The sequence below is a fragment of the Sorex araneus genome, chromosome 10 (genome assembly GCF_027595985.1).
Source record: "Sorex araneus isolate mSorAra2 chromosome 10, mSorAra2.pri, whole genome shotgun sequence".
Lineage (NCBI taxonomy): Eukaryota > Metazoa > Chordata > Mammalia > Eulipotyphla > Soricidae > Sorex > Sorex araneus.
Window position 1 is genome coordinate 22,297,161 of NC_073311.1, and position 24,234 is coordinate 22,321,394.

Below are 24,234 nucleotides of genomic sequence, written 5' to 3' on the forward strand. Positions count from 1 at the left end.
AGCCCAACCTACTTCCGCTCCAAAATTTGGAATCTGACACCTCAACAACTTTATCCAACTTGTACAGCAATACCTTTAAAGGGAGAGATAAAGGGCGGGATAGGCAAAAGGCTGCAGTACAACCTTTGCACACAGGAGGGGAGGTTCAGACCACAGCACAGCAGGGAGCCCCAAGGACCGCTGGATGTGTGACCCCTGATACTGCTGGGTGTGGCCCACCAAGAGAAATACAAAGTGAATTTCAATTCTAAGTATTCTCTAACAAAAAAAAACACCATTTCCTCTGGGTTTCAAAGGTACTGATATTATCAGTAGAGTCAAAAGTCAAATGAAGAAATGACATTTACTCATGCCTTTTGTTAACTGTACTTGAGACATCAATTTGATACATCCAGTATGTCCTCTAATCATCACAATTAGAGTGATCTAATTTTTTAATTAAAGTGTTACTTTTCAATCTTTAATTTTAATCTTTAAAGTTTGATTCAATTTGAGAAAGTTTCCTATTTTAAAAACCATAAAACTGAATTCTAAATTTAATTTGCCTGATATACACAAAGATCTTGTAAGTATTTAAAAGTAACTTATTTAATTAAAATTTTTCCCTAATATTGTATACCTTACAAGGAAAACTGATGTTACCAGTAACACCCATCAAACTGAATCTAAGTTTTAGTATTCATATGAATACTGTAATCTAGAGATGGGTACAATAATTTCATACTTTGCTTTCTAATTTTACATACATATGGCACATGTTATCTTTTTTTAGTCCTTGAGGAAAAGACAAAAATAATTTGATTCCAAGCTCTTTAGAAGAATATGAGACTCACACTACATAACTGTCACTAAACATTTTCCCCTCTACATAAAAACTATCTTTTCTCCTTTACCTCATCACAATTTCCCCCTGAAAATCTGCTTTGTTTATATATTTACAAGCAGGAAAGCAACTACTTAAACTCTTTTCAACTCCGATGGACTGGGACAAAACAATACACTTTATAAGTACATAACTAAATAAAATATATATAATTGATTGGAGTAATTTCAGATACATTCATTCTTACACGTACAAGAATGAATGTATTCCCAAACAGATTATAAACTCAATAAATATACTTTCTATTTCTACTCCAAACACCAGTGAAAGATCTGTAATAGGATAGTCAAGAATTAAATGTTTATTTCTGGGTAAGAAAGTCTCTATGCTAACATACTTTCATGTACACAATCTCATTTCATACTGCAAAAATCTACTGCAGTTATTATTTTTACTTTACAATCTGAAAGGGGAAGAACTCAGATAAGGAAAAGAATTCATAGCAAGTGGTTTCCACTGTAACCCATTAAGATTCATATACATAAAAACACTCAGCAAAATGAAGTAACAGGAGCTAAAGAAATAGTACAGTGGGTAAGGCACTTGTCTTGCACATGGACAACCTAGGTTCAACCCCCAGTACCACATATAATCCCCTAGATCCTGCCAAAAATGATCCCTGATTGCAGAGCCCAAAGCCCGAAGGAGAAGCCCTGAGGCACTACTGTATGTGTACCCAAAACACAACAAAAGAACTAAAATGAGTGCAAATATGATATATCTTAATACACAGGTGAGTGTACTCCTGAAACTTAGTACTGAAAAACAATGATATACAGAATTTTAGTTCAAAGAATTAAAAAATAAGAGCCAGAGAATGCATATAATAATTTCTGAAAATAAAAAAGTGTAAGTAATGAAAACCTAGAACAGAATTGGATATATGAAAATATATAGATTGTGTTCTTGTGGAAATGATCACTTTCAATGGCAAAAATTAAGAAAATTAGCCATAAAGGGGGCTAGAAGATAGTGTAAAGAGCTGCAGTACCAACTTTGCACTGGGAGACCCCCTGCCTGATTCCTACCGGAGTCCCGCAGCACCGCCAGTTGGAGCCACCTATAACTGGGTTGTGCACTAAACCACCTGGCCTACAATGCCAGTTCAAGTAGCACAGGGGGTGGCCTCTGGGTGCCTGATCCCAAATACTAGTCATATGGTAAAATGGGATTCCAATGTATAATACAATCAAAAGCCATTTCTTTCTTTTTTTTTTTTTTAAAAAAAGGACACACATATTGAAAAGACAGAGAAAAATTTAATGAAAGACAACATCAATATAACATAGAATAAAGAAATTCTGGTAAGCATTTTAACACGGTCTCCACCCCAACTTCCACACACAGGTTTTGTACACAGTAGCTATGCAACCATCACTGTCACTCTGTCATCCTGTTGCTCATTGATTTGCTCAAGCGGGCACCAGTAATGTCTCCATTGTGAGACTTATTGTTACTGTTTTTGCCATATCCAATACGCCATGGGTAGCTTGCCAGGATCTGCTGTGCATTCGTGATACTCTCGGTAGCTTGCTGGGCTGTCCGAGAGGGGCAGAGGAATCGAACACGGGTCAGCTGCATGAAAGGCGAACGCCCTACCACTGTGCTATCACTCCAGCCCATACAACCATGAGTAGTGAAAAAAGAATGCTAAGAAATGTCAAAATTTAGAAAATATTAGTAGAAACAAAGTCACTCTTCTTGTATAAATTTATGGCATGTAATAACACCTATTATACTTCATAAATTAATTCAGTTAAAGTTTATTTTTATCCACCCAGGTGGTACCTGAGGGTTATTCCCTACAGTGCTCAGGAGACCATTATGCTTCAGGAATCACACCAGAGTCGAATATGCGAAAGGCAAGGACCTTAACCCTTGGACCATCTCTCTGGCCCCTGCTCATATTTTTTAACTTATGAAACTTATTAATTTATAAAAAACATACTTTAGCTTTCAAAGACAATTTTAACATTATAACTGAACTTCAGAATTACTTTTGGAATTGGACAGAAAATTTGAGCAATATTTCTCCTATACTAATAAGATTACCAAATTAAAGAAAAATGTTAATGTTAAAACAAACAAAAAATCTTAAGTGCAGATTACCTCCTTGGGAAGAGATGAAATTAAATAATTGGTAAAGAGCAAAAGCCTTCAAAAGAGACAAAGTTTCAAGCTACTACTGTCTCCTTTCAGTAACGGTAGACTTAACCAAATTTATGACGGTATAAAAATATAATTTTTCATTAGAAGACCGCTATATCTGTGATGTATAAATCAGGAAGATGTCATGGTATGTTAAGTACCACATCCTCAACAGCCTAAGGATCAATCAGGCTGTTTACTATAGTAAAGTTTTGGAATACAACTTTTTATTTTCCATATGAACCACTGGGAATGGGGTGCATTGTTGTTACTAATAATTTGTTTTTCACTTTCCTAGATAAAGGTTTTCTTTCAAAAATGCAAAATCTCAGTGTTTTGAGAATAAAGTATAATCTGAAAATTCACTTCTACTTCTAACAGGGTGATGGAATTGGAAAGAGCGTACAGAGGGTAAGCAGTTGCCGTGCATGAAATCAACCCTGGTTTGATTTCTAGAACTACAAACGGTTCCCTGAGCACCACCACAATGATCCCTAAACAGACAGCCAGAAAGGAAATCCTGAGCACCACTGGGTATGGTTCAAAACCAACAACAACAACAAAAGAAACCCACAAAAGAAAGAACAGAATAAAAAAAGGGGGATAGTTGATAGTCTAAAGCACTGTCTATGAAAGCTACCAAACCATACCTAAACTGAGCTCTATTTTTCCTCTTTATTCCAAAATAGGAAGAGAGCAGTTTATAGTACGGGAGGGAAAAAAAGATGCCTTTGAATTTTTCTACTGAAACTAAGAACTGCTTTTCTTGTTTTATTTTCATTTTTTATCTCCCTGTCATCCACAGTCCCATAAAACGTAGACATTCTAAACTTGGAATCAGATTATCCAGTAAAAACAAACAGTTTTAGTAATGGAAAAACTGACTTTACACAAGAGCAGAGGCTAGCAGAAAAGCAGGTATATAATTCCATAATAAACTGAAAATTATAGACAAGCATTTAGTAAGAATTTTACTTTTTTCCCCCCTTTGTTTGGGGGGCCACACCCAGCAGCGCTCAGGGCCTAATCCTGACTCCACACTCAGGAATCACTCCAGAAAGAGCACAGGGACCATGAGTGGTGCCAGGAATCAAACTAGGTCAGCCACGGGCAAGGCAATAGCCGTACCCTCTCTCGCCCTTAATAAGACAGCTATTCAATGTCTTTTCATACAAGGCACCTTTTAAAGAACTTAATGGAACATGCTTGTCAGTGTTACCCTTTCTAGTCATTAAATGTTTGTTAACATTTTCAACAAAGGGTATTTCCTTCTTTTCTGTCTTTTAAAGTTGGAAATGGACAATCCCAGCAGAATGCAGGGAATCAAAAGGTGCCAGAGACTGAGAGTCAGAGCTTCTAACAGTAAAGAATGCATTCCCGTCTACTGAGCTCTCTCTAGCCCGGGTACAAGTATTTAGAACTGATAATAGAAAATAACATAAAAATAAGCATGCCCAACATGGTCCTAAATTTCTTGTCCAGTAGTAGCTATAAATCTGAACAGAAAGCATTTTACAAGCAAAAGCTAAATCTTAGTGTTCCTGGACAAGTTCAGGAAGTTTATTGGAACACCCATTGGAACAGTCTCGGAAGATAACTGACCTATATCTGGATCTGCTCTGGCCTAGCTATTGTCCTCAAATTTTGTCAGGAATTTGACAGAATCTGGTCTTTCAAGTAATCCAGTGACACAGCAATGTAGTATTTAAGAGTAGATCATTTTGGGTCAGGCTGAACTTTAAGCTGTTAATTCTTGTGTTCTGTTGTGACCTTTGTAAAACTTTGTTATAAAACCACAACCTTACCTCATTTTTCTAATTAGTATAATGGAATAATAAGAATACATATCTCATATAACTGTTGAGTCAATATTTGACCTAAAAATATTTGTGTGTTTACTATTTATTCAATAAAATACAACTGACAGCAAATCATATTCCTTGGGTGGAAAATAGGGCAATATGCTAGATGCTGACTTATTCTAAAAAAAGTAACTCAACAGGATGGGGTAACTGAAACATTAGATACTTATTTTGTGGATTTATTTTAAATTTTAATATAATTATATGAAAATTCTATAACTGTTTCCATTTAAAACATCTTTGTTTTGTTTTTTTTCTTTTTGGGTCACACCTGGCAATGCTCAGGGGTCACTCCTGGCTTTGCACTCAGGAATTACTCCTGGTGGTGCTCAAGGGACCATATGGGATGCTGGGAATTGAACCCTGGTCAGTCGCATGCAAGGCAAATGCTCTACCCGCTATGCTATTTGGGGCTCCAGCCCCAAAGTTTAAAACATCTTGACCGGCAGGAAACTTCTGCAGGTCAGCTACTGTCCTTCAATGACTTCACTCACTCTACTATGACATACTACTTCTTCACTACTATTTCTTCACCAATTATGAATTAAGAATAGACTTGCCATGATTCATCCTCCTACCCTTTCTTTACACTATTCTCCATCTCCTAAAACCAAAATTTCAGGTCCAAAGCCTTATTTTATCTCCATCACTTGGGTACAGTCTCCTCCTTGGCCTATGTTCCTTTCAGCACATTTTAAAGACTGCAAAAATTTCCAACAAAATCCACTGAACCTTGTTTTATGGATTATCTCTCACACATACGGACTATAGAATTCCTTTTATTTCCTCCTCATCCATACACTATTGCATAACACAGGATTTATACGATGGTTCAACTGTCAAGCCATGTGAAAAAAGCTCTGGAACATATCTCCAGCTAGAACATCCGTCTTCCTACCCTTCCCCACTACGCAATCATTTTCAAAGGCAGCAGCAGTCATTTAAAAAATATGATTACATCAAGGCATTATAAATCATCAGTGCAAGTTCATTTCTGGTGCTCTTAATATGGGATGAACTTAACAGCGCTTCCTAGGACCTGCTAATCTGTACTTTACCTCCACCCCTGGGCTACCTCTCTTCTTACTATGAAGAACTTTCATGTAGTTTCCTTTGGCAGGAATCTATTTCTCTATCTTCTACCACGAATCTATGTAGTTGCACTAACTTTACCAAGTTACATCCATTCACCCCTCAGTTCTCAATCAATAATCACTTCTGGAGATTCCATCCAAACTCTCGAGACATTGGATCCTTGAAATCCATTTATTTATATATGTACTTTCCCCTTCAAAATAATACAATTTACAATATACATCTGATTAAGAGCAAAATCCTGTTTTGCCAGATTCTGGATTCTGCAGCTCCTAGTATCAGACCTGGTACATATAAGAAATTCAAGAAACATTTGTCAAAATTAATGAAATGCTGGGCTGGAGCGGTAGCCCAGTGGGTAGGGCATTTGCCATGCACACGGCCGACCCGGGTTTGATTCCTCCGCCCCCTTGGAGAACCCGGCAAGCTACCGAAAGTATCTCGCCTGCACGGCAGAGCCTGGCAAGCTACCCGTGGCGTATTCGATATGCCACAAACAGTAATAACAACTTTCACAACGGAGACGTTACTGGTGCCCACTCGATCAAATCGATGAGCAAGAGGATGACAGTAACAGTGAATGAAATACTGATAGTTTAATTCTTCAACTTCAGCATAAGAGAATCTTATCTTTGAGCCTGGCAAATATTGATAGGTAACACATAAAAACAAGACAGTAAATATATTGATAAAAAATTAAATTCTTTCTTGAGATAGTTATAGATTTAGTTGGAGTTTTAAAAGTATAGAGACTGTCCTTTGTTTAATTTCCCTCATCGGTAAAATTTTGCAAATCTAGAATTCAACATGGCCAGGACATACACACTGAGATCATCATCTACTGTAAGCAGACTTCCCCAGTTTTACTTGTGCCAAACTTTAAGAGTGTGTAAGAGATGTTGAAAGCAAAAAAGATGAGAACAGCAGATTTATTTCTTGAATACATTTTGAGACTATTTATATAATCAATATTTGTACCTTCCCAAACGTTTTATCAGCTCCAAGTACATTAGTGAATTACACTTAAAGCAGATATATTTGCTAAGAGAGACCCACTAGGACCACTTCAAGACCAAATGCCTAGTTTCTTAAAACTGTGGGTAGCAACTTCAATGAGAGGTTGTGTAACATTAAAAACCTTGTTTTAAAACAAATTATTTATTCCAGCAAATATTTATTTGATTTGTAAATCTGTATTATATACCTACATATTATATACCTACACATCAAGATTATGTAAACATTTCTCAGAAAAAAGGGGTGTGCAGGTGGTAAAAGGTAAAGAAGCACCAAGAGAAAAAAAACACAAACGAAGCCCACTACTTTAGCCTTCCCTCTGAGTAAACGGAGACTGACGGAGCAGACCACCAGCCTACACATGGTGGCTCGCCATGGCTAATCCAGTTCATCCTAACACTCACGCCACACATTTTGTCACATTAACCACAAAGATTAAGCAAAAATATTTACAGCCTTTTTACTTAAAAAAAAAAAAAAAACAACCTATACTCATGGGTTTGCTACATTTCCTTCACTTAAATTTGTCAACCTTGTCAATAAAGGAAGTAAAGATAAATCACCATGTTTTCAGCAAACTCATATTGGAATCTAGCAAATAAAAGTGTATTCTAAAACTGTGAAATGTTATTGTTTCCACCTCTTTATTCCTCTCAACAGTTACATGTTCATGCTCTATGCCCCCCTAAAAAAAAAATCACTGTGCTGCTCCCCAGATAAAAGTAAATATGGCTTTACTCAGGAGATTCTTCTGAAAAAGGCACAAATACAAAATTTTACATGTGTTTTTAGGTAGTTCACTAAAAGCCTTAAAAGTCTAACTGTGAATCCTGATCTTGAAGCTTTACTGCAATTTCAGTTATTTTTCTACTTGGTCTTCATACTTTCCAAGAAAGAAGGCTAAGTCCAAAACCAAAACCAACAACAACAAAATTTTGATGTATCAGTTAGGTCACCTCTCCTTGCTGACTCAACATCCTATATGTGCCCTAATACATATTAACATACATTTAATATATTTTAATATTCTTTTTTATATTTGATTTTTATTTTTTGCTCACCTATCTCCCTCAATATCACTATTTTTCTTTTTGTGTGGGCGAGGGTGGTTTGGGTCTAACTTGGTAGTACTGAGCACTTAACTCCTGGCTCTGTGCTCAAGGGTCACTTCCAATGGTGCTTTTGGGAACATATGCGGTGCTCAGCACTGAGCCACTGTTGGCCATGTGCAAGGCAAAAGCCTTAACCCTTGTACTCTCCTTCCAGTCCTGTCATTCAAATCTTGAACCATACAATCAGCACATGGTATTTATTGAAAGAATGTATTGTGTAAACCCGCTTCCATTTATCAAATTGTTCAAACCAAAAAACAAAGTTCACGAACATCTTTGAATCCTATACTCTTAAGCAGATCCATTTCAAATACCTATTATTTTTCAACAGAGCTGCAACTAGCTAGCTCAGCTCTCTGGACTACGTAACTTCCTAATCTCCCTGACCAAGTCTTGTACTATTTATTGCGTGTTCCAAACTACAGTATTTTTTTTACCTCATGGAGAAAACTCAATCTCATCTAACCAGATTATAATCTAATCCTACTTTTCTATACCTCTCTGTAAAAGGTACTTCCTTCTGAAGGTTTTGCATATCCTCTCCTTTCCTTCACAACACTCAATTCATCACTCATCAAATACAAACTTTCTCCCCAAATCTAGGTGAGATGAAACTTCTAGAACTTCAACAGCAGGACTAGGGGAAAAGCTCAAAGGCCTAGAGCATATGTTTTGCATACAGAACAGCTGGGTTAATCCCTGGTACTGCAGGGTCCCCCAAGCAATTGTCTGGATTAACACTTCTAGAGTGCCAGGTGTGCAAACACTATACCCCTAAACTTCCACTGTACTTAATACTATTACATATCATTATATATATATATATATATATCTGATATGTGATTGCCTATATACCCCAGCATACTGTAAATTATATTAGGGCAATGACAATTCTGGCATTGGGAGATTGATAGATGCTAACTACACTGTACCAGGAATCCAACCAAGGTTGGCCAAAGCATCAAAGAGCTAGGTAAATGCTTACCTCCTGTGCTATCTTTCTGACCCTACTGCCTCAATTTATAATGGTGAACACTAATACAATAAATGATTTCACTCATTACGTAAAACATCACTGGCTTTGCAAGCCAATGATCTCCCTTGAACGCATATGTAACTTGCTTATCTCTATTTCTTGGCTTACCCATTTCCACTCTGGAGCACCCTGTGTTCTCCTCTTGATGTATTTTCCCTGTCTTTCTCCCAGCACATCTTTCTAAGCAAATTTCATTCAATAAAAACTACCTTGCTTCACTAAAACATTAGAAAAATAAAAACAAATTACTGATAGGATTATCATATTAATAATCCATTTCAAGTGTACAATTAAATGAGTTTAGAACATTCAAAGCTATACAACCATCACTACATTAATTTTAGGACATTATCATTACCCTAAGAAGAATCCTTTGAACTATGAAGGGGAAGATGGGGCAAAGGGTTGAAGTACATGCTCTGTAGTGAAGGCCTAGACTTGTTCTCTGGAATCACATGAGATCTATGAGCAAGCACTCTTCATTTCCCTTCTACGCCTCCAGTCCTTTGGTAAGCATTAAACTAACAGTTACCTCTATAGATCTACTTGTTTTAGACCTTTCACAAACAGTTATAGAGTTTATGTTACAAAACAGTAATGGTCTTTTGTGATTAGCTTTTTTTTCATTTAGCTTATTTTTACGATTTATCTATGAGGCTAGAGATATTACTGAAATAAGGTGCCTGCTGCATATAGCTGACCCGGCTTTGATCCCCAGTATTTGGGGAACTACCATGAATGACCCCTGAGCAGAGCCAGGAGTAAGCTTTAACCACCACCAGTGTGGCCTGGGAAAAAAAAGTTCATCTACCCTATAGTGAGCATCAGTACTCCCCCACCCACCAAAATAACATTCCACTGATAATAATAACAAACCAGATTCACACTCAATAATGCTGAAGGTAAGACTGTAGTGCAGGGGATCAAATCCAAGTAGGGCATGCAATGTAATGTTCTACTACTTGACCCATACATAATACCCATTTTAATTTTTTTGTCAAAAGTAAAATAATGCTGTTACGAACATAAACACCAGCATACATATTTCTGTGTGGAATATACATTTTAGTTTTCAGATATGTATCTAGGCAATCAGTCAAAATATATGGTAATGTTTAATGTTTTAAGAAAGTGACAAACTATTCCAAAAATTATTAAACATCTTTACATTACACCAGCCAAGTATGAGGGCTCCCTAATCACCAGCTGTTTTTATAGAGCTGGAGAGAGCTCAAAGGGCTAATGTATGATTTGAGGCAGGAGCCTCAGGTCTGGTTCATGCCCCCACACAGTTCCCTAAGCACTGCAATGCCTGAAGTCCACCAGGTGTGGCCCCTCCCAAGTGAAACCCTCATCTTATTTTTAATTAGAGCCATTCTACTGAGTATGAAGTGTTATCTCCTGGTGGCAAAGTAATTTCATTTTACCGTCAACTCCATGAGGGTAATGTTAGCATGTATTTTACTTTGAAAAATTTATCCCTCAGCACTCAATAGCATATCACACAGAAAAAATCCTTTAATTCTGTTACATGAATATGCAAAAAGAACTGACATCTCATATTATAACTACAACAGGCATGTGTAAGCAGTAGAACTCTCAAGGTTAAGTGTTCTATATTAGACATACTAGAAACTTCTGAAAAAGTCTTTTGCATAAACAAACACTAAAAACATCACATTATTTTGAGCAAACCATAAATTACAAATGGCATTTTAAAGAAATAATCCCAGAGATTGGGAATGTGGTTCAGTAGAAAAGTTGCATGCAGGAGACTTGGGTTCAATGATCAGCACTGCAAACACAAAAACCAAAGAATCCTAATAATGCAATTTGGTGACTAAGCAAATATGTTCATGTTTGAATGCATTATGTTCACCTTATGAGAAATGTACTAAGTGTTCATCATCTTAAGACTGGGAAAATTAATTTTGGGGTTTACATGTAAAATACTGGCATGCTCAGGGTCCTGGAGTCCCACCCTGGCACTGAGAGCATGGCCCTTCTCGCCCCACAGGGAACAGTCCTGATGGCTTCCAGCATCCCACACCCACCAAAACAAAAAAGCTCTTACATGCTTGTTTGTGCATTATCTCTCTCCCCCCCTCACACAAACACACAAACAGTGAAAAATCATGTAGTCAAAAGAAGATAATTACCAATATTTGTTAATATAAATATTTCTACAACTTTAAGAACAGGTTATAAGAGGGAAAAAAAGGGAATGATTCTCTAAAGAAATTTATATCGAAAAAAATAAAATGGAGTTTATCAACGTTTTAAATGGTATTAGTGCCAGGGGCCAGAGCAACAGTACAGTGAGTAGAGCACTTGCCTTGCATGTGGCTGACCTGGGTTTGATACCTGGCATCCCATACGGTCTTCCTGAGAACCACAAGCCAGAAGTAACCCCTGAGCATAGCCAGGTATGGTCCAAATATGCCCCCCCCAAAAAAATACTAGCTCCAGGTCTAAAGTTCTGTTTTAACATTTTGCTTCTCTATTATTTTTCTATGATGCTTTAACAATTCTTAAATCTGAAGGGGTGGGGGCGTGGAGATAATGAAACACAGAAACACAGAACAGTAAACAATTATGAATGCAAAATTAAAAGATTTAAAATATAAAAATATTAGGAAGACAAAAAGAAAAAGTAGATGATACTGATTTAATTACAATAACTTAAGATCATTTTCATTAGTATCGCATGACAAAAATGCCAAGAAAACAGTGAGTCATTTTATTGCAGTGACGTTTCAAAGAGCCAAATAGCAAGAAATCTAGTGTCTATTGTTTTGAGCCACATCCAATGGTTCTTAGGACTTAATCTTAGCACTGTGCTCAGGGGATCCCAGGCTCACATGTGGTGCCAGGAACGGAACCGGAACAGCCATGTGCAAGGCAAGTGCCTTAAGGCTTACTATCTCTCTGCCCAGTGGTAAATTATTTTGAAAGAAAAAAAATCTTGAAACAAGGCAGTTTTTATATATGTAATCGCATGAAATTGGAAAGGCAATGGAACTTGTTGAACACATCATCCATACTAATCTCTTAAGAAAAACAATACAGGGGCTGGGAGACAATATAACGTTTACGGCAAATGCACCTGTCCTGAGTTTGATCGTTGACACCCAAGGTCCCCTGAGTAGTGTCAGGTGCAGTCCTGGAGGCCCCAACAATGCTGGGTTGAGCCAAATTTTTCCGACTGCATGTATTCTCTGGCCCCTGCATTGAAATACTGGCGAGAATTGCTGATGGGGCCCCCCAGACTGCCTGAGCACCTCTTATGAGCCTCCCTTACTACCACCACCAAAAACTGTATGAACTGTTTTTAGTTTGGGGCACAACTGGAGATGCTCCGAGCTTACTCTTGGCAGTGCACTCGAGGATCACTCCTGGCAAGCTCAGGGACCGTGCAGTGTTGTAGATCTAACCTCACTGGCTATCTGCAAGGCAAGTACTGTACAGCCACCTGCTGTACTATCTCTCGGGCCCCAAAGTAGTCTATTACTCAGATCATGTTCAGGGCCAGTGATATGGTTCAAGTGGCAAAGTACATACTTTGTATGTGTAAGACCCTTGGGTTTGATCTTTAGACCCCTTCAACCAAAATAAAACAAAACATGCATACTTAAATCCAACATAGAAAGCATGCTTAAATCCAACGTAAAAAGATTTAACTAAGATCCCAGCTGGCCTCTTTATGGTTAGATTCCAATAAGAAACTATTTAGAAAATATCATCTAACCAGTAACGATATTTACCACTGATAGTACTTAACTCTCATTACTCATGAGCTACCTTATTAATCAGTCAAGTTTCCAATGACTGCTTTCAAAATTTAAAAACTGACCAGAAAGAGAATAACCAAAGTCTAAGGCTATTTAAAACAATACAGTAGAGCTGAAACTACAAAGAGTTACAAAAATGTTCCAAGAAAAAGTATAAATTGGTATGTTTATAACCATTTTAATAATTTGGTGTGTCCGTGTGTGTGTGTGTTAATTATTAATCCACAGAAATACACTGTCATTTTTTACATGACTACTAGCATTTCTGTTGCTGTTTAGGGGCCACACCTGGCAGTGTTCAGGGCTTACTCCTGGCTCTGCACTTACCAAATCACTCCTGGCATGTTTGGTGGACCATACGTGGTGCTGGAGATGGAACCTCCATATCAGTCACATGCAACCCACTGTACTCTCACTCTAGTCCCTATGGTTAGTGTCTAAGAGGCTATCAACCGGTATTTCAGAAAATTTCTTCTTTGCCCTCCGCAGGTAGTGAAGAAACTGACACAAACTTCCTGTAACTGTATGGTTTCTATTGTACCTCAAACAAAAAGTAGTTTCAGTTTAAATGTGAAATAATTAAGTTAAAATAATACTTAAGTTCTCCCTGTCAAAGATCTTACTTCATGGACATAATATATTTAAATAATTACTAACAAGAAGGCACTGGAGGAATGCCTTCATTCCTTTACATGGTTTATACTTCATGTCATTTCAGAAATACCTATAACACATGACAAGATGGAATGTCTCCACCCATGAAAGATTATTCAAGTCAAGCAAGCACACTTAGGGCAATAACACGTAAATGATTTGTATTTTTATGGCTTGGCAGTTCAACAATGAAGAAATAAAAAACTAAAACACTAAGGCCAGAAAATACATATATTCATAATGAAAGTGTTATTTAAAAGAAAAGTGTGATTAAAATACATAGAAAACATGAAATAATTTAACACCAGTATACTGGGGATTCATGTCTAACTGGCTAAGTAAACCAACTGCCAATGATATACTTTAAAAAAATTATTTTAAACTTTATTCTAAAATTTGGGCAAAACTCTGATAATACTGGTAATTAGAAATATGTATCTGATTTCAAAAGAAAACTAAGATTGTTAAATTTTGACTGTAGCAAGATTACCTTTTCTTGTTATGAAAGTTAATGTCGGGGTCAGAGATTTACAGGAAGTAGGGTGCTTGCCTTTATAAGGGTGACCAGGTTCAATCACAGGCATCCCACACAGTCTCTCCAGCCTTGCCAGAAGTGATCCCTGAGCACAGAGCCAGGAGTAAGCCCTGAGAACTATCAGGTGTGGCTAAATACAAAAGTTACTTGTACATGGTTTTAATTAGAATGGAGGGGGTAGGGGATGAAGGCTTTTGGACCTCACCCTAATGAATGGAGGGGGTGGGGGCTGGACACTTGAAAGCTATATTCCTGACCCGTTATTACACTGTAGCACTGTCATCCAGTTGCTCCAGCGGGCACCAGTAACGTCTCCATTGTGAGACTTGTTACTGTTTTTGGCATATCGAATACGCCATGGGTAGCTTGCCAGGCTCTGGCAGGATACTCTCGGTATATATTAGTGTATATTAATTCAGTTATATTTACCCAGATTGCCATTATTTTCTATTAAATTCCTCTTTGCAAGACTAGTCTACATTTAGTCTACAAACATTTTCCATGCACCTGCTAAAATAAAATGTTGATAGAAAAAGGGGATTTAAAGGAAAATAAATCAAAAGTACCTCCTTGAAAGAAGTCACTATTTTGCCCAGAGATAAGATACATTAACAACGGCAGAAACTGTATAAATGCCAAACCTAAGTGAAAACAGCAAGTTAAAAAATCATAGTGTGCCCCAGTAGTAAAGCAATTAAACACTTCATGCTTTTATCTATGGCCTAATATATACTGGGAAATACATTCCAGAGAAAGATTACATGTACACAGCCTACAAATATGAAACCAGTGGTTCCTGCAGAAAGCTGTCATTCACCTCTGGTATCTCTTAAGGTAATCATACACCCCTCCCCCAAGTCCTTAAGGATAAGTATGCCAGGCATTAGATGACCTACCACCACCTGCACTCTATCATTTTCTTCCAAAAGGAAGAGACAGATTTAAATAAAGAGATCTGTCAGCTACTTTCAGCTACTCTTCACTTAGATGAAAGGGCATTAAGAATTTTATACTTGTGCCCATTATTTGGAGACTATGTCCTTTCATTATTAAAATCTTCCCTTTTCTTTATGAAATGACAAAGATAATAGATAATGATCAGGATGTTTGCCTTTAGAGGGTTTTTTTTTTGGGGGGTAGAGGGGGTGGAGAAGAGTTACACTCAGCAATTGCTGCCCCCTCCGCAAGCACTCTACCCACTGTGCTATCAGTCTGACCAAATGTTTGCTTTTAATGTCCTAACATGGCAGAATAAAAATTATGCTATACTGTCTCAGTCTTTAAAAAACTATTTTTCCTGATCCAGAAAAATTAAAATTCTAGAATAGTAACCTGAATATCAACAAGCAAATCACAATTCAAACAGTGCCCTTAATAGCAATTAAAAAAAATAAATTTGATAGCTCTTCCCAGGACTGAAGCGACAATACAGAGGTAGCGCGTCTGCCTTGCATGCGGCCGACCCGGGTTTGATTCCTCCTTCCCTCTCGAAGAGCCAGGCAAGCTATCAAGAATATCCCGCCCACACGGCAGAGACTGGCAAGCTACCTGTGACATATTAGATATGCCAAAAACAGTAACAACAAATCTCACAATGGAGACGTTACTGGTGCCCGCTTGAGCAAATCAGTGAACAGCAGGACAATAGGACAATAGTGCCACACTCCTAAAGCACTCTTCCCAAGGCAAGAAATCATTTATAACCTGAATATCCCTAACTTCCAACTAAAGTTTTTACATTCAAATTTAATACTAAAATATTTGTTTTACTAATTCAGAAGTTAGTTCGGCTAATTTTATCAGCATATCATGCTTCAAATCCTATGCGTAAAAAGTACTGTATAAAAAGAAAATTCAGAAAAGCAAGCTAAGTAGTGGTAAAAACAAAGTATGCCTTAAAAAATCGCTAATAAGTTACCTACAATTTATCGCTATTCATTAAGAGTTAAATATCTGTGTATATTTGAATATATACAAAGCATTATCAAAACCAATGAAAATAAATTGTTATTAGGATAAAGAAAAAAAATGTTTTTAGACTAAACTCTATGCCACAGATTTCTGTAACTTCCTTTGTAACTTCCTAAAGCACTTAATCAAATATTCTAAGTAACGTAATGGTCAAAAACAATCCTGGTGATTCCTAAATTTTAGGACAGATTCTGAGAATAATTTAGATATATAAATCTACTGTATTTCAATTATAAAAAGATCTTTAATGTGTTGGGTAGCTAAAGCAAAAGTAGATGAAGAAAAAATTATACTGTGTATGTGTTTCATTTGATTCTCTGATTTACAGAGAAATTTCTAATGTCTAATCATCAACCCAAATGACTGAAATTTAATACTTTCTTAGAATTTAAGACAGCTAGTAGAGTGTTAAAGACTGGGCTTTGGAATCAGAAATACCTATTAGAACTCAACTCTGCCATTATCTTAGTAACCTTAAGCAAGAGAAAAAGGAAACTGTGGAAAGTAGGAGTTTGTAAAAGAACCTACCATAGAATTTAACATAACCATAGAATCCTCAACAAATGTTCACCAACCCACTCCTCTCTCTGCTGACTGAGATTGAACATGCCTACTGCATACCAAAACCAAACCAAGTTAGAATAAATTCAAAATGACCGGAGAGAGCTCCATCTTAACATTTAATATGACTGTGGAACCCCCCCAAAATTTTCAAAACAAAGGTGGGGTAAAAATGACAAATTTCACATTTCTGCAGGGAGAGAAGCAATGAAAAGAGTTTATAGCACTCAGAATCTCAGGAAATAAAACAGCATTTACAATGTTCTACAAAATCTAGTAGGGCTTCAAGGTGGAATGCACTTAAGCACTAAAGTGAATAGTTTTAAAAATCTTTTAAAAATCATGTTAACTATATACTTTTTCAATAATGATTTTAAGTGCAAGTACTTTCTTGCTTTTCTTTACAGCATTTATGAAATGTGGGAACAAATGTCCCATGAAAAAAATTCCTGGTCTATTTAGTGTTTCTACCTGGCTACAATAGAAAATGCTCAGTCACAACTCGCAATCACACTGAAACACATGAAAGATGGTCTAGGTTATAACACTTCAAAGTCATACCACAAAACTGTTGCCAGAAGGAGAAAGGCGGAAACTGCAGAGAAGACATTATAAAGGCAGTACTATGGGCCTTGGGGCCCTACAAGTATACCCCATATGGCTAGGGTGTCCATTTACGTGCAGGAAGTGAGTTTGCGGTTACAAGTTTTGTTTGTAAAATAGAAAAAAAAAAGTTTTGTTTGCATAGGCAGAGAGGCAATGAATTGTTCATAAAGTAGAAAAAAAGTTTTATTTCGCTTAGTAAGTTTTTTAAAAAATGGGGCTGAAGAGATAGTTACAGGGATTAAGGTGCTTGACCTTGCATCCAGGCAACCTGGTTCAATCCCTGGCACCACATATTGTCCCTCAGCACCACCAGGAGTGATCCCCAAGCACAGGGCCATGAGTAAGCCCTGAATAATGCTGGTGGTTCCCCTTCTACCCCCCCCACCCCATACTCCCGCAAACAAATAAAGATAAACTGGGTGACTTCAATAAAAAATTTCAAGAACCACCAGTATAAAGTCTTCCAAAAAAATTATGAGAAAATAATCTGTATTATATATTCTTTCAAATAATTTTAAATTATTTCACATGGCCCACTATATTCTTCCACGGTTTCAACAGGGTTAAAAACTCTACTCCTGACTCCCCCATGTAAACAATTATAAAGCTCTATACTCAGTTTTATATAGGGCTTCTCTATACAATCAACTATTCTCTAACAAGCTAGTATCAACTGTTTCCACTCTCTTTTCCATTGGAAACCACTTCACGTAGCTCTATTAGAACAAAATCTTTCAAAAAGATGGCACATCAATGACTCAACCAAGTATTTTTCTTATCTTATTTACTAAAATTTAATCTGGTTGAGGGTTTTTAAATGTAAAGTTTTTCATTTGTTTTATAAACATAGAAATTATACTATGTCTAATAGTGGATGAATTTCAAAGAGTTATCTCCCGGCATATAAATAAAATCCTAAAACTCCATTCCTACAATATGAGGTAAAGATACAATTCAATAAATCTTTAGTGAGCACCTATTTTGTGCTTGGCTCTGGATATGAAACTGTGGACTAAGTAATTACAGTCAATCAAAAAAGATTAGCTTATAAACAAACAGTACTCAGTAATAAGTGTCCTAACAGAAGCAGAAAAGCAAATATCAGGTGAACTGAGCAGCAAGGAGACAGTGTCTCTCCCATATTACATGCCACCACATTACACAAATTCAAAGGCCAGAAAGACTGCTTTTGGCTGGCAACTGGGCTGAACACTCAAGATTGTCTCAGATTTTGATTTGCAAAAAAAGAAAAGGAGGATATTGTAGTATAACTAAAACATAACATGAAAATAGAGTAAAAGAACACAATGTAGACAGGTAAGGTGTAACATTTTAATCTTAGTTTAAGGAGAGAAGGGACAACCAAAAGCGAATGTTAATTCTGAAAGCAATATGAAAACTAGACTAAATCAGAGAATAGGAGCAGGGAAAACAATTAATTGCTACAAACAAGGGTTAAAAATAAAGGTATAAACTGGACTGATTATGAAAGTGGCAAAAAAAAAAGGAACTGATGTAAAGGCAATTTTGAAAACTGACTATATATAGTAAGGGGGTAAGAAATAATTATCATGCTTAAAACTTATTTAATCTGCAGATTAAAAAAAATCAGTAAGAGTTGGTGAAGAAAGTTTCATGCTGACCTTAAAGGAATTCCTCAGTGATGTATAAGAAAGGATACTGATAAACTACAAAGTTTATGAAGTATACATAAAAACTAAACCTATTTGATAAAACTGTAAAAATAAAATTAAATTACAACAAAAAGTTATGTTTGAGTAATAAAGTCATGTTTGAGTAATATAATCATTTGAAGAAACCATAAAGGCATATGTAAATACAGTAATAGCTAGTTTTGGCAAAGACAGTGCACTTTTATTTACTATCATTACTACTAATAATCTTAATAAAAGAACGGTATTAAATAATACTTTGTCCTGAATCAGTATTTCATTAACAGTCGAAAAGTTGAATGAGGAATTATTGCTCTTGCAGAAATGTGAGAGTTGGAAATTGACTTAGAAGTTCCTGACACAGAAGCAGGAAATAAGATTTTAAGGTAAAATCAAAAGGATAAACTCAAACTACTAGAAGTCACCTCAGTTCTTAGTTTTATGCATACCAATAACAGTATGAATCAGCTGGGCATTTTACAGAACACTCTAACTTTCTTAAAATCTTCATTTCATAAAGTACGCTAAAACATAGATTTAAAAAGGCAATATACAACTCCGAGGCAGTTAAAAATCAAAGCTGATAACTCTTATGATAGAGCAAAAATCTACTCTAGATATATTCCCAAAAATCAGCAATTTGTATGCTAAGTTTATAGTCAAGGATGTTTTCTAGTTTTGGGTAAAAGAGGCTGCTCTAAGACAAGAAAGGAAATCTTGACAACACACAATGCGGCCCCTTATACAGATAACACTCCTATGTTATATAGAAGTATTGAAATAGCTGAAAACTGGGTATTATAACTTGTAGAGAAAACATTCAACTAAACAAAGTTACTTCTGAATATCAGCTATTTATGTTAAAAAATGGAAATTAAATGTAAGATAAAGAAATATTTGTGGGAAACCATTTTTCTATCTGTAAAATTTGAGTCACTTGATTGAAACTTAAAGGCAAATGAGTATTTCTATTGATTTAGCAAATAATCCAATTGGTACAAAAAAACTAGGTATTCTATGACCTTCGCGAGAGAAAAAAAACTATTCAAAGGCCTTAAATCTATGGGTCATTTTAGACTTAAAGAGCAAGTATTTAAAATAAGTATCATTCAAGAGGTTTCTTAATAGCTTAAAAATTTCTTATGATTCTTTTATAAAGGCTTATCACCACTCACTATTTGTTGTCCTGAATTTGCTTAACGCATACTAGTTCTGGGGAGGGGGAAACACACACACACACACACACACACACACACACACACACACACACACACACACACACACACACACACACACACACACACACACACACACACACACACACACGATGGAAAAACAACAAGAAATGATAATAAAATTAAAATGTTAATGTTTGATATTTTAAAGATCTCACAGACTATGTAAACTATAAAAGGTATGCAAATGAATACGGGTAAACTTGGAAACTTCTGCTTAGGCACTTATCAACTAAATGAAATACTCAATATACATTACGCCTATAAAATAACCACTGAATTCAGTTAAGGAAAATGCTTTAAGTTACAGAAGTCTTGCAATATGTTCAAAATGAAAGGGTTAAAAAAAAACCAAATTCTTAAGAAACCGTAATATGTTTCTCTTTTCCTACCTAAACCAGTATATTAATTTAAGTTTCAGAAATTTTCCTTCTCATCTAATTAGGCTACAATTAGGTTCTCTCACAACTGTAAACTTTTAAATTTCTATTTGATAATGTAACAAAACATACCCATAAATGTTTTGTTTACAGTTATGTTTTATTAAAGACATCTTAGTTTTATTAAAAACACTTATTTCATTAGTTTCATTCATTATCCAATTGAATCCTGACCTCAAGCATACAATAACTGTCTTTCAGAATCAATTCAAAACGTGTAATTACACTTGAAAGAAATTCGAAAAGATTCATTGTAACTAACTTGCATTATCATTTTTAGTGCCAAGAGTTTTTGTCTACACCATGATTCTGGAATACAAAGTTATGCCCTACCTTAAATCTCAGCTAGATTAAAAGTTTGTGATACTAGAGACTCTAAATTAATGGAATAAAGAAAGAGTTCAAGACCAAGCTATAGTTTTACTGGGTGTCACATTCTGAACTCCAGATTTGTCCAGTGATTTGTCAGTCAGTTCAATTCATCCAGTCAAGGTTGGAAACAAGGGCTATACATAAGCCAAGTTTCATACAGAAATTCAATTAAACAAAACTTAAAAAAAAAAAAAACAACCTGTCATCCACGAAACAGGAAGCAGTAAAAGGAAAAATGCTATAGAGCGCCTCTCTTGTAAAAAGGTGGGGAGATAATATATACATGAAACATAAAGCCTAAAGTTGTGACCTCCCAAACAAGTTTCTCTATTGTATTAAGAAAATACAGTTAAGATCTTCCTACTATAAGCAAAGCAACTTAGAGAAAGTCTGCAAGACGACCCTTCGGTAGGGGAGAAGTTACTGCTGCAAAAATTTTTTCAAAATGTTCTTTTTCCAAATCATTCCTAGTCGCCCACCTAAGAAAAGAGAGTTCTGTCTTGTCACCTCTCAGTACCACTTAAAAACTTGCTTTTTATGCATAACTCTACGTGGCCGTGTTGCTTCTGGCCTGTTAAAGGCAAAGCAACAACATTATCTCCGGATTGCCAATAGTTTCTCCTTATTTGGCTAACATTGAGAGATCCCAATCGGACTAACTATAAAACTTTAACGTGCACAAAGCATCCATTTTGAGAGAAGTTTGTGACCGGCTCTCTTCTTTCCCACCCCGGGAGAAGGAATAAAAGAGCTCGATAACCGGCTTTGGAAACGGGAGCCCCGCTTCCACTCCTCTCCCCGGCCGAGTGCACACCCACGGGCCGGCCGGGCCGGGGGTGCGAGGCTCGAGCACGTCGGCCCCCTCTCCTCCCGAGAGCCGAGTCCGTCGGGCTCCGGGTGGGCACCTTCCTCCCCTGCCCACTCCCACTGTTCCCCAGGCCCTGCCCGCGCAGACCGGCCCGATGACAAGCCCATTCCGCCCCCGTCCCCAGTGATCAAGAGCAATACCGGGCGGGGGGGTGGGGTGGACAGGAAATCGTTCTCGCAGGGCACCGGCGGAGCCTCCCGATCACTCTGATTCTCATCACGCGGAATCGAGCCCCCGAAAAGTAACAGCAAACCCCGTGCCCACCTACGGGGCAGAGACGTGCGGCTGCCCGAGGGGTCCCGCAGCCCCCCCCCCCCCCCGGTTAGCAATTGTCTTCCAGAGTCTTCTCTCCCCCCCTCCACCTCCGCACCCCGTTCCCCCCTGAGTTGATCACTTGACACCAAGGACCCAGGTAGGCACCGAAGCCCACTCTTAGGAACACGGTCCGCTCGCGTCCCCGAATCACACGCACACAAAGTCCACAACAAACGGCTCTGGGGTCCCGAGCCGACCTCAGAGTCCCTTTTCCCCTCGAGCCCGGAAACCAGCCGGTTCCCAACTCCACCAGCCGCCGGTGCGGAGGGGGCCCGCTCCCTGCAGCCCCCACCCCAACCCCAGCCTCGCGGGAAGCCGCCCCCTCACCCCAGCAGCTGGGGAGCCTCCCGCCGCCCCCCTAAGTCTCGGGGGAGGCGGGGGGGGGAGAGCCCTGCGGCCGGGGGGTGAGGGGGGCGACGGGTGTGTGGGGGGGGGGTCACCGACCTGGTGCAGGGCAGTGAGTCCGTCCACATTGGCGTAATTGATGTCGGCGCCGCGGTGCAGCAGCTTGAGCACCTCGTCCGTGTCGCCGCTGGAACAAGCCGCCAGGAAGACGGCGCCATCGTCGAACTTCACCTTGGTCTTCTGGCGCTTCACCACGGGAGGCTCGAGGTCCGTCTCGGAGCCGATCCAGCGCTTCAGCTGCTCGTTCCGCTTCTGCTTCGCGTCCGCCATCTTCATCCCCTCTCCAGCCGCCGGGTCTTCTTATCGCGAGGGGGGTGGGAAGGGGGAAGGCGGAGAGGGAAGAGAAGGGGAGGCGGGGGAGGGGGGAGTGCGTGTGTGTGTGCGTGAGTGTGTGTGTGTGTGTGTGTGTGGCGGGGACTGCTTCTTTCTACGCGTCGCGGGCCCGGAGGAGGGCTTGGCCAGCGGGAGGAGACGCTCGAGACTTCCAGTATCCCACAGAGCACTGGGGCGGCGCGGCCGGACCGGCGGACCTCCCTTCCGACCACAGGCGCCCTCCCGCCCCCGACCCGGCCGCCCGTCAGCGGCGGCCCGTGTAACGTAACTTCGCGAGATCCGGGCAGGGAGGCGCCCCGCCGCCAGTGCGCACGCGCGCTGCGCCTGGGCCCGCCCCCAGGAAGCGAGCGCTCCCGCGAACTGCGGCGGGGGCGGCGCGGCGACCGGAGGGAAGCGGGTGTGGTCGTGGTCCCGGCCGCCCGGGCTGCGGCGAGTGGGTGGGGGTGGCGGGAGGAGGCGGGGGGGGGGGGAAAGAACTGGGACCAACCTGCAAGGGCGGAGACTGGGAAGGAAAGTTGTCCTGGCGGGGCTGAGCGCTCTCGGGGTTCCGGAGACCAACGGTCGGACCTGCCAGGGCCCCCAGGGCGCCAGACCCGGCGTCCCCGGGCCGGCTCTGCTCCCGGAATCGTTTGCTCAGGGCAGAGGGTTTTCTCTCTGGCTGCGATATTGGGATGGAATGCAGGCTAGGTCGGGGACAGGGGTGCTTGTGATTTTTTTTTTTTTTGGCCCAATCCCGGATGATTTGGGAGCCTCTCGGTTTGATCAAGGAAACTTGGGGAAGCGGAGTTGGGCTGGCCGAGGGTGGCTCCGGTGGTGCTAGTTAACGCCCAGCTCTGCGGCCCGGGAAGGGGCTGGCCGCCTGCTGACATGGGCTTGACCCGAGGTAATTGCAGTGGCTTCCTGCCAGCCCGCGCGGCCGAAAGGTCTTTCTCGCTGGGTGTTTTTCTGTTTTGTTTTGTGTTGGGTATAACTTTGTTTTGTGTCTTCTGCGTCTTCTGCGTTCTCCCCTCCAGTATTTTTAGCACCCATGAGCTTAGCCGAGCCTTGTTACTGCTCCTGACCTTTTAAGGGATTTCTAGTTCCTGCGCCGTCTCTTTCTAAGGATGGGGAGAGAGAGATCCAGCGCTTCTCGAGTTCAAAAGAGAGTGGGACTGTCCCTCGGTTCATTCGGCCGGCCGAGAGTTAGGATAATACAGAACCCGTCGTTGGTGTAGGCACCGGTGAAACAAGATAATGACATTTTAATCCACTTTTTGTAATCGCTTTAATGATAACCAGAAAAAAAAGACTGTCTTGTATGAGCCACACACGCGCGCGCACAT

General features: G+C 39.2%; 1 protein-coding gene across 3 annotated transcripts in view; it reads right to left on the bottom strand.

Moving 5' to 3' along the window:
- PPP1R12A (protein phosphatase 1 regulatory subunit 12A) overlaps positions 1-23,185 on the bottom strand; it is a 122,836-nt gene extending 99,651 nt beyond the window's left edge. For 2 of the 3 annotated variants that reach the window (XM_055118111.1, XM_055118109.1), the window contains exon 1: positions 22,619-23,184. In XM_055118111.1, coding sequence (XP_054974086.1) covers positions 22,619-22,855 — 237 coding nt within the window. In that variant the 5' untranslated portion in view covers positions 22,856-23,184. Of the gene's footprint in view, positions 1-22,618 lie in introns of all 3 variants that reach the window. The other variant, XM_055118110.1, reaches the window with a different exon arrangement.
- Between the last annotated feature and the right edge of the window lie 1,049 nt (positions 23,186-24,234).